The sequence below is a fragment of the Setaria viridis genome, chromosome 8, assembly GCF_005286985.2.
Source record: "Setaria viridis chromosome 8, Setaria_viridis_v4.0, whole genome shotgun sequence".
NCBI lineage: Eukaryota > Viridiplantae > Streptophyta > Magnoliopsida > Poales > Poaceae > Setaria > Setaria viridis.
In genome coordinates, this window is record NC_048270.2 from 1,435,439 (window position 1) to 1,446,206 (window position 10,768).

A 10,768-nucleotide genomic window follows, 5' to 3' on the forward strand; every position below is an offset into this window, starting at 1 on the left:
GCCTTACAGTCATAGATAATGGTAACCGTATGCCCTGAGACTCAGATGGGTATGGTACCAATGGAAGCATACAAACCGTTCATGTCTAGAATGTAAAGCATCTGTCAATAATACTGATATGCAACTCTTCAGAGCTCACACAGTGGTTCATATTGGAAATAGTCTTACATGTGAATTTTGGAACTCCACTTGACTAGAGGGCAAAACACCCAGAGACATTGCTCCTAATCTATACAAACTAGCCTAGAGAAAGCACAGAAAGGTACAAGAGGAGGTAATTGATCAAAACTGGACAAGGGGTCTTTGGAGAATGGGCTCCATCACTGAAATGGCAGAATTTGTGACATTATGGCCTCTAGTTCAGAACATAACCTTTACTTATTCGATCATCAGTGGCGATGGACCACAGATGGCAACTATTCTGCTAAATCAGTTTATTTGGTCCCGTTCAAGGGTACCTTCTATTCATTCCAAGCCAAGGAAGTCTGGAAGGCTCAAATGGAGGGCAAGCACAAATTTTTTGCTTGGTTGTTACTGCAAAGCAAGATTCTGACTGCAGATGGAATGATGGCAAGAAACTGGCCGTGTAATCCAGTGTGTTCTCTTTGCCAAGGGGCTCTAGAAACAGCTGTACATCTCTGTATCCAGTGTCCTTCTGCTTTGTAGGTTTGGAGATTGATTTGTAATTGGGTGACTGACATGGCTGTCATGCCCATGGCCAATGTCAACCTTTAGGAATGGTGGTCACTCTCCTACGGGCGATCACAAAAGAAAAATGAAGAACAGGTGCAGCCATCCTAACACACACTGCTTGGAACCCGTGGAAGGAGAGAAATAGAAGAATTTTTGAGAGCACCAGGTGCACTCCTCTGCAGGTTTTCTACCTGATCAAGGAAGAAGCATGCAACGAAGGGCTTGTGGTGCTCCTAGTTTGAGTTAGATTTTCAGAGTGCACAATGTTATCATGAGCAATGAGCCTAATATTCATCATGTAATCTCCTAATTGTAAACTTTGACACTTTCTCCCTTCATATATGATATTGCGCTCCTGCCCCTTAACGTTTCAAAAAAAAAAATGGTAACCGTATGCGCATCTTCTGTTTTCTGTTCAGTTGATGGCGATTTGGAACCTTTACTGATGTGATTTCTGGTCGTATGATTGCTATTGCCACGGGCATCATGGCTGCTTCAGGTCATCAGGTGCGCATGCCCTTGCCAAAACTTTATTCTGACTCCCAAGCTCTGACACCATCATTCTGCAGCCATTTGTTGAAGCATTTTTTCGCCTTTCCGTCAACCCTTCGTACGAACCCAAAAGAAAATGCTAGTTCTAGAGTGAACCGCACAACTGTGCTCTGTTTGTGTTTGTTTGTTCGTAGATCTCCGCTCCGCCCCCCCCCCCCCCCCCCCCCCCCCAAAAAAAGAAATACTGATCGATGAATGTTCATCAAAGGAAACACAAAAGAGAAATTCGTCGACTTCCTGATACATTTCAGCAGTGCACCATGTAAAGTTAAATGCTGCCAGACTTCTAATCGATCTGATCAGAGAAGTTGACGAATAACAAACAATGTCTCACAGACTATGCCATCACAAATACCCTCTTTGTTATTAAATTCTAGTGCTCATCAGAATTCTAATGCTTCAATCTGAAATAGTTGATATCCACTAAACAACCTAGACATCAGAGATGCTATTACTATCAGTGGTAGGGTTATCCACTACTGAGTACTGGCCTACCATCTTAGCAGGGATTACCCAAACAAAAAGGCAGCTCAACAGTCATGGAACCTAAACAAGACCGTCAGTAGCATCAAGCTTTTGCAGACTTGAGAGGTAAGAGAGTTCAGAGCCCCAGCAGGATGTAGTAGACCAGGGTGATGGGTAGAGCAATCAGCATTCCGAAGATCACACTGCAGCAAAGAGAGCATTATAAATGATCATTGTCACTGTCTCATGGTCCATGAGCAAGAATGAACACTAGGAGCAATCATGCTGATTCAGTGATTCTGTCCTAGTTTATTCCCTTATTATTTCGTTTTGACTGCACGAGTCACTTCTCAAACATTATCATTTGGAATCATTGGAAATTCGGTGGGTGATGATTTCTGTTTTGTGATTCTTTTCACATGATGATTTATGATTGTATAATTTAAAAGGAAATCAGGAAGCATGGTCAGAGATTCCTCATTACAAGACAAGAAAGAGCATCAATGGACAGGTTGTACCTAAGCAAGAAAGAAGTTGGTACTGAGAAAAAGAAAAACTAAGGAATGTCAAAGGGAGGATCTTACGCTGTGCTCAGTATGTCAGGATGAACGTTGTACTCCTTGGCAAACACAAACGGCACAATTCCTTGAGGTAGAGCAGCCTGAAAATTGAGTGGCAATTCAAAGTTGTGGACTTTTTTTTCCCAGTATTGTACATGTACAGCATGCTAGTTTGACACACAAGATTGCAGTATACCTGAACAATGGCAATGTGCAGAAGAACTCCACGCAGTCCCACAGCAATGGAAGCAGCAGCCATGACCGCTGGACCCACGAGGAACCGGACGGCCATCGCGACTGCAGCAAGTTTGTTCCCACAGGCAATGATCCGCGGCTGCAATGCCATGAACAATCCTGAAAAATGTGGCAGTTAAGTGCTTGCAGCTATACATGATACAGCAACAGAAGCATTGAGCAACGTAGTATTGTTCAGAGATGTGCACACCTAGACTGAACATTGCCATCCCAAGCCCTGCGTCCGACAGGATCGAGATCGACCGGGCGATGATCGCAGGCATTTCAATTCCCCACCTAAATGCATCACAGTTCACAGACCGGACAAAGATTATTTAGCTGAAATGCAGGAATGACTCATGAAACATTGCCTGAAGATTGGACAAATGAACTTGATGAACAGACCTGAAGGAGACCAAGGACCAGATGACACCAATGAGGCTGGAGTAGGTGTTGGGGTTCCTGATCAGCTTCCTCCAGACCATGATCAGGATGAGCCTCGTCATCACGCTCGCCGGCGGCATCGCGGCCGGCCTCCCCTCGCCGTCGTCCTTGGGGTAGAGCTGAGCTGTCGAGTTGGACCCGAACTTGGACAGGGTCGGCCCGCCCTTGTCCGCGCCGTTCCCGTTCTTGGTCCTGCTGAAATCGTCGCGGCCGTACTCATCGTAGGCCTGGGTTCCTGTGCTCAATGCATGATCAAAAATGAAATTTCAGTTCAGCTAGCCATCTCACACGCTACTATTCACAAATCTAAGCAGAGCATTTTACATTGTTAAAAGCAGAGGATATTAACGGAATTTTGGTTTTCATGAAATTTCATCAATTCCTGAACAGCCGATGGTTTGGTCGGATGGTCGACAGCACACGACAAGGATCGCTAGCTAGCAGCCAAAAAGAAGTGTCCTAGCCACTAGTACTGGGGGAGGGAAAAGATGTTACCTTTAGCGAGGACATCGCCATGCTCGGCGCCGGCGCCGAAGACGTGCACCGCGGCGCGCTCGGATACGGGCGAGGCGCTGGAGCTCCAGACGAACATGTGCAGGTCCTTCCTCTTGGCCGCCTGCGCGTGCGGCTGCGGCGAGTGCCCGCCGCCGGCGCCCTTCTCCTCGTCACCTCCCGCTCCCTTGGCGCCGCCGACGATGTTGAAGAACTCTGCGTGGTTGAAGCTGGAGCCCCTCGGCGTGGGGTTGCGCGACGACTGCAGCGAGTAGATCTCGACCCCGGAGAGGTTGGAGACCCGCGGCTGCTGCATGGACTGGGAGTGTGAGTGTGAGTGGGAGCAGGCGGCCTCGGAGCGGGAGCTGGTGGACTTGCGCACGGTGACCCGCACCCGGCCGTCGTCGGCGACGTGGGCGTCGGCCTCGAGCTCCCCCTTGGCGGCGTCGGCGAGCGAGACGACGTCGGAGTCGACGCGGAAGGAGACGATGGAGGCGGCGGCGCCGTCGGGGAACTGGTCCATGACAAGCGCGCGCGCGGCGCGGTACTCGAAGAGGAAGAGCATGAGCGTGTACCAGATGATGCACTGGAGGACGACAACCTGGACCATGAGCGTGCCGGCGGAGTCGGGGCCGTACATGCCCCGGAGCAGCGGGATGCCCATGACGAGCGTGTTGGGGAGCGTGGAGAGGGAGAAGAGCGTGATGCTCCAGTCGAGGCCGAGGAGGCGGCCGCGGAGCGGGGAGAGGCGGGAGGAGGCGAGGGCGAGGACGGCGAGGACGGCGAGCTTCTGGAGCGTGTCGGCGGCGAGGAAGCGGAGGTTCATGGCGAAGGGGTTGTTGGTGGAGATGAAGTGGAAGGAGAGGAGCGGGACGGCGAAGAGCGCGACGAAGCGGTTGATGCCGGAGCACTGGTCCGGAGTGAAGATGCGCCACCACCGGACGGAGCCGTAGGCGAGCGTCATGGCGACGTAGAGCGGCACCACCGCCGTGAGGACGTGGTAGAGGTCGAGGGCGGTGATCATGGCTGCTGGGTTGCTTTGCTTGGCTGGGATGGAACAGGGGTAGAAACGAAACGAGGTCTTGCGGCGAGCAATGCGGGAGTTCTGTGGGCTACTGGGCTTTGGCTAGCTAGAACATGGCTGGAGTGCGGAGAAGAAGATGGTGACTGGATCAGAGCAAGAAGAAGAGCACAGCAAGCAAATGGCCTCTGGTCTCGAGTAAAGTATAAGACAGGACAGGAGGAAGAAGAACAGAGGAAAGGAGAGGAGACACAGATGAGGCAAGCGGGTCAGAGAGAGGGCAGGAAATGCAGGGGAAGCATGGCGTTGTACATGAGATTTTTGCAGGCAGAGCTGCAGAAGAGTGCAGCACCGGAACAGTACAGTGCGGTTTCCACGGCTGGCTTGGCTTGCAGGTGCAGAGGTGGTAGTGGTAGCAGGAGGAGCTGGGAGAGGGGAGCCGGTACAGGTAGGTCTGCGCGCGCGGCGGAAAGGCAGAGAGAGAATTGAAATCCAAGGTAGGGAAGGGAGAGGGAGGTCGCTTCCGGTTGTCGTAATGGCAGACAGGAAAGCCATTGCATCGGAAGCTGTGGTACTCCAACAAGGAAGGCGGCCAGGGAGAGAGAGAGAGAGAGAGGCCTGTGACGTGTCTGAGCTACTAGCAGGAGTGAGAGGTGGAGGAAAATGTTGTCCCTTGCAGCGCCAGCAGCAGCAGCCTGCCATCATGTGTGTGTGTGTGTATGGGAGAATCTCCCTCATAAAGACGGAGATGACTTTGCGCAGCCGGACTTTGGCGCCTTGCTCGGTCGGCCTCCTGCAACTTCGAGTACAGTAGAGTGAGCGTGAGACTACTATCATCAGGGCAGCAGCTGGACAGGGGATCGATTCTCTTCACAATGCTTCAATGCCTTTTGGATTACGGTGATACTAGCAGTCGTAATGACGTACGTACGAGGTTAGTGAAGCACCAAGAGGACGACGGGCGAACAGGATGAGATGCTGCCACGTCGTATCCGTACGTGTACGCATCATATGCCAAGAGCACCCTCAACCCCGGCTCAGTAGCACCTTTGCTCAATAAGAAGCATGCAAGTGTGAATGAGAGCTTGGTAAACTCCATGGAATCTTTATGCCGTGCTGTGTTACGGTGGTATCTGCTGCTGTTGCGTCTGCCTGCTTTCTTTTGTTTGACTAGCTACATACGTCAACGGTCAGCCTCGGGCTGCTGCTTCTGCTGGAACAGTACTACAGCCAATACAGTACGGTGCGGTGCAGTGCAGTAGGCTTGGACTTTTCACTTTTGTTACCCTACCTCTCAGTGACTGCACCGTACAAGTGTACAACTATTCCTACGTAGTACACAATACATCACGTTACGTTACCCCTGGCCCTGGGCAGGGCAGCTGACCTGCTCCACTCCGGCTCCAGTGCAATGCACAGTGCAGCGGGCACACGACACGTAAGGCTCCGTCATCGTCAGCCTGACGTACGCTTGCAAGGAGAGCACCCTGGCTTCTGGTTCATTGTTGGAGCCTGCATGCATGCAGCGTACCAGCACATGACGACGTGCTCACCATAACTGATCAAACTGTAAAAGAGGGCAGGGGAATCAACGAGCCAAATGGGGTGGTTGATAGCAAATGCTAAACTTTTATTAGTGTCACATTGGATGTTCCGGTGCTAATTAAAAGGATTAAATATGAACTAATTATAAAACTCATTGCAGAACTCCTGTGCTAATTCACGATACGAACCTATTAAGCCTAATTAATCCATCATTAGTAAATGGTTACTGTAGCATCACATTGTCAAATTATGGACTAATTAGGTTTAATATATTCGTCTCGCGAATTAGACTCCATCTATGCAATTAGTTTTGTAATTAACCTATGTTTATTACTCCTAATTAGCATCCAAACATCCGATGTGACATGTGCTAACCTTTAGCGGGAGTATCCAAACGGGATCCAAGTCAGCATTTCCTATTTAGGATTACTTTTCGAAAAAGAAGATGTCTCAGGGGTGTTTGGATACAAGGTGCTAAACTTTAACAGTGTCACATCGGATGTACGGATGCTAATTAGGAAAACTACTTGCAGAAGCATATGCTAATTCACGAGACGAATCTATTAAACCTAATTAATCCATCATTAGCAAATTGTTACTGCAGCACCACATTATCAAATCAAGGACTAATTAGGCTTAATAGATTCATCTCGCGAATTACACTCCATCTGTGCAATTAGTTTTATAATTAGCCTATGTTTAATACTTCTAATTAGTATCCAAATATCTGATGTGACGGGTGTTGGACTTTAACACCCTCCGGCCAAACATACCCTTGCAATTAGGGCTTTGTTATAAAAATCTGGTTTATGACCCTCTCACTCGATGGAGACTCTTGGCAAGCAGTCTCATCGGAGACATCCGGGGGGAAAGAAAATCAAAGATGCAGAGGTTATTGCCAAACGAACGGCTCACTCTACAGTTGACTGAGCTCCACATGTCAGTGTCAGTACGTCACCACCGCTCTCTCGTCCATTGACTTTTTCTCCCCACGTCCAAGCGTCTCCCCGCCGGCACCTCTCGCCAGTCGCCCACCGCACAGCTCCACCTCGCTGACCACACGGTGCAAGCTGCCCACGGCGCGGCGCCATGACCTGGAACAATCCCCCACCCGCCGCCGCCGCCGCCGACGCCCCCGGCACCGACCACGGCCGCCTGCGCGAGCTCGGATACAAGCAGGAGCTCAAGCGCCACCTCTCGTACGCCGCCCTTTCTCCGGTGTCAGTTTTGACCATTTCTTGTTCTGCTTCCTGCTTCGCTCGATATTTACCTGCTGGTTCTTCCTCGACCGCGCTTGCCCGCAGGGTGCTGTCCAACTTCTCCATCTCCTTCTCCGTCATCTCGGTGCTGACGGGGGTCACCACGCTCTACAACACCGGCCTCACCTTCGGCGGCCCCGCCACCATGACGCTCGGCTGGTTCGTCGCCGGTGCCTTCACCATGGCCGTTGGGCTCTCCATGGCCGAGATCTGCTCCGCCTTCCCCACCTCCGGCGGCCTCTACTATTGGAGCGCGCGCCTCTCCGGCGACCGTTGGGCGCCGTTCGCCGCCTGGATCACCGGATGGTACTCCCACTACTACTACTACCTTCCTATCCACCATGCATTATTAGTCCTTATCATCAGTTCATCGAATTTGTAGTTTCAACGGTGTGCCATGCCCATGTTCCGTTTAGTTGCGTTGGCCAGATGAAAATGAAATCTTTGTACGCAATTATGCGCCCCACCCTGGTCAATGTCCCTCCTTTAATATTATGAAGGAAGGAATAAAAATGTGCTAAGGCTACTAAATTTTGCAGACTGATTGCTTACAGAAATTTTATACAATTCGTGTGGGTCTCGTGTACTAAATTTTAGCTTGGAGCTCTCTTTTCAGTACGCGTTGACTTGAGTACATCATTGCTGCTGCCCTCAAATTGGATGTGGTTGATTCCACCATGCACTAATCATCTTTTCATGCTCTTCTCTCCGTGAATTCTTTCTGAATTCTGACCTCAATTCTTTCTAGGCTCTAATACCTGATGTTTCTTTACCTCTGTTACTTTCAGGTTCAACATTGTGGGGCAGGTAACCAGAAAATTTTCTGAGAACTCCCCTTTCTCCCCTCAGGTAGTCAGTTTTCAGTCTTTGGACTGCTAATTCCACCAACCTTTTTTTTTGGCAGTGGGCAGGCACAGCCAGTATCGACTTCTCTCTAGCGCAGTTGATTCAAGTGATCGTCCTGTTGAGTACCGGTGGTAACAATGGTGGAGGGTACCTGGCATCCAAGTATGTTGTCTTCGCCTTCCATGCTGTAATTCTGCTGAGCCATGCCATCGTCAACAGCCTCTCTATCACTTGGCTATCTTTCTTTGGGCAGTTGGCTGCTGTTTGGAATATGCTAGGTAATGTCTCTATTGAGTATGGGTCTCTTCGCTTACAAAACTTTAAAACACCTAGTATTTATATTTTGATTGAAGGCTCATTAAGTTACCTGTGGTGTGTATGATATCTGTCTCTTTCAGGTGTCTTTGCCCTGGCGATCGCTGTACCAGTTGTTGCTACTGAGAGGGCCAGTGCAAAATTTGTGTTCACCCATTTCAACAACGATAACAGTGCTGGAATTCACAATAACCTCTACATCTTTGTTCTGGGGCTCCTTATGAGCCAATACACACTGTCAGGATATGACGCGTCTGCACATATGGTACAGAAAAATTCTCAAGAGTAACTTCAATCTTTTTCGGAAATCTTACTATGGTAAGTAGCATTATCCTTATTCTTTGATTCTAAATTTGTTCACGCAGACCGAAGAAACAAAAAATGCAGACAGGAATGGCCCGATTGGTATAATCAGCGCGATTGGTATATCGATAATAGTTGGCTGGGGCTACATAATTGGCATCACGTTTGCAGTGAAGGACATTCCCTACCTCCTGAACCCTGACAATGATGTGGGAGGTTATGCGATTGCTGAAGTGTTCTACCTTGCCTTCAAAAGCCGGTATGGGAATGGTGTTGGAGGAATCATTTGCCTGTGGATTGTTGCCATCGCCATATACTTCTGTGGCATGAGCTCAATGACTAGCAACTCGAGGTGATCCTCTGCTTACTTGTCATTGAGTTGTCTGAACTCCATAGTAGAGTGATCACAATTACTCACCATTGTCCTCATTTTGGTTATTAGGATGACTTATGCGTTCTCAAGAGATGGGGCAATGCCACTTTCATCCCTCTGGCATAAAGTTAACAAGCAAGAAGTGCCGATAAACGCTGTCTGGTTCTCAGCTTTCATTTCCCTTTGCATGGCATTGCCGGTAATAGAACATAATCATTCTACTTCTAATCTTTTGAAATGAGATTGCAGTTCAGTTCCTACGTTTGCAGCATTTGATCAACGATGAATCATTTCACTGCTACCCTTCAGAAATGAGCTTTCAGATCATTCCAACTTTGGTAGCATTTTGATCAAAGCATGATTCAGCTTGTTTCTGATCCAAATGCAGTCTCTGGGTAGCCTCGTCGCGTTCCAGGCGATGGCATCAGTCGCGACAACCGCAGTCTACATTGCCTATGCGCTGCCAATCCTGTTCCGTGTGACACTGGCGTACAAGAGCTTCGTGCCAGGCCCATTCAACCTTGGCCGGTACAGTGTGCTTGTGGGCTGGATCGCCGTCCTGTGGGTGGCAACCATCACCGTGCTCTTCTCGTTGCCGGTCTCATACCCGGTGACCAAGGATACCCTCAACTACACTCCGGTCGCAGTCGGTGGACTGTTCACCCTCATTCTGTGGTCGTGGATCGTCAGGGCACGACACTGGTTCAAGGGACCCATCGCAAATTTGGGAGCATAGGGTGTTGTGGAGTTCTTGTGATGTGATTTCAGTTTGAAATGCTGAGGCGGTTTCAGGTGGTCTAGTTATTGCTGTCAGTTATAGGATGATTTTTTTTTTTTGAAAATAGGATGAGACGTTAAGGAGTCCTGAAAATGTAACACTAATGGGGCCTTCAGATTTGAATGATAACAAGCAGGAAAGGTTCAGTTCATGTGAAAACTGTGTTAGTTATTCTTCTGTGATACTAATGGGTAGAGACTTGCTCCTGTGTGATGATAGATTAACGCAAATAGCAGTAATCGTGCAGAAAACGATGCTTAGAACACAACCATTATGCAATTCCATTGCTTGGGTAATGAAATCAGAGATAACTCGTCGTCCTGGAAAGAGAGATTAACAAGCCAACCCGGCAGCTTTTAACTGAAGCCAAATCGAGCCGTATCCATTGCAATCCAACTCTGGCTGAGCTAGCTGGCTGTTCACCCCCTACCTTGCGGTTGCAGCCGAGTGTACATTTCAGAAACCTGATGGTTGTGCACTCTCAGCTGCATTCCAGTCACCTGCGTTAGGAATTGGACAAGATGTTGTGCTACCTTTCGTAAGGCTTCCACGTTCAATGGGTTCTAGCAAAATTGGATGAATAGACGAAATGGAGCTGCGTCCAAAGTTTCTGCCTCTTGAGGCGAAACCACACGGGCCCGTGCGCCAACTCCTCCGCAAGTTAGCCACCACCGCCTCGACGCTCACGCCGCCGCCGGCCGGAACGCAGGAAGGGGACGGGAGAGATAGCGTTCGTATTTTCAGTTTGATAAGGAACGTAGGGTAAGAGGATTTTAGAATGCGTTGCCAAACGCCAATAGCTATTGCACGCAGGTTGCAGAATTTGGTAAGACCCTGATCCGCAGAAACAAATTTGGAACCAGAGCTTTCAAAAACATACTATGTATA

The 10,768-nt window shown here is 49.2% G+C and overlaps 2 protein-coding genes across 2 annotated transcripts; one reads left to right on the forward strand and one right to left on the reverse strand.

The window, feature by feature from the left end:
* Nucleotides 1-1,590: 1,590 nt before the first annotated feature.
* On the reverse strand, nucleotides 1,591-4,994 carry LOC117866481 (probable auxin efflux carrier component 1b). The gene is made up of 6 exons (XM_034750688.2): nucleotides 3,444-4,994; nucleotides 2,910-3,183; nucleotides 2,716-2,801; nucleotides 2,467-2,624; nucleotides 2,295-2,371; nucleotides 1,591-1,913 (listed from the first exon to the last, which is right to left on the reverse strand). Exons 1-6 carry the CDS (start codon nucleotides 4,462-4,464, stop codon nucleotides 1,847-1,849), a joined length of 1,683 nt encoding a protein of 560 aa, XP_034606579.1. The 5' UTR covers nucleotides 4,465-4,994; the 3' UTR covers nucleotides 1,591-1,846.
* Nucleotides 4,995-7,007: 2,013 nt separating this feature from the next.
* Nucleotides 7,008-10,031, forward strand: LOC117866433 (amino-acid permease BAT1 homolog). Its single transcript, XM_034750639.2, has 8 exons — nucleotides 7,008-7,205; nucleotides 7,311-7,571; nucleotides 8,054-8,072; nucleotides 8,170-8,389; nucleotides 8,510-8,691; nucleotides 8,792-9,081; nucleotides 9,172-9,301; nucleotides 9,491-10,031. The coding sequence occupies exons 1-8, from the start codon at nucleotides 7,096-7,098 to the stop codon at nucleotides 9,836-9,838; spliced, it is 1,560 nt and encodes a 519-aa protein (XP_034606530.1). The 5' UTR covers nucleotides 7,008-7,095; the 3' UTR covers nucleotides 9,839-10,031.
* Nucleotides 10,032-10,768: the final 737 nt, after the last annotated feature.

What these genes read in the sequence shown, in the direction of transcription:
- LOC117866433 (XM_034750639.2), top strand. Translation starts at nt 7,096, where the DNA reads ATGACCTGGAACAATCCCCCACCCGCCGCCGCCGCCGCCGACGCCCCC. An exon ending in TGCTGTTTGGAATATGCTAG is followed by an intron (nt 8,390 to 8,509) that starts GTAATGTCTCTA and finishes TGTCTCTTTCAG; the next exon opens with GTGTCTTTGCCCTGGCGATC. An exon ending in CCCTTTGCATGGCATTGCCG is followed by an intron (nt 9,302 to 9,490) that starts GTAATAGAACAT and finishes ATCCAAATGCAG; the next exon opens with TCTCTGGGTAGCCTCGTCGC.
- LOC117866481 (XM_034750688.2), bottom strand. Translation starts at nt 4,464, where the DNA reads ATGATCACCGCCCTCGACCTCTACCACGTCCTCACGGCGGTGGTGCCG. An exon ending in TGGTCCTTGGTCTCCTTCAG is followed by an intron (nt 2,802 to 2,909) that starts GTCTGTTCATCA and finishes TGATGCATTTAG; the next exon opens with GTGGGGAATTGAAATGCCTG. An exon ending in TGCACATTGCCATTGTTCAG is followed by an intron (nt 2,372 to 2,466) that starts GTATACTGCAAT and finishes CTCAATTTTCAG; the next exon opens with GCTGCTCTACCTCAAGGAAT.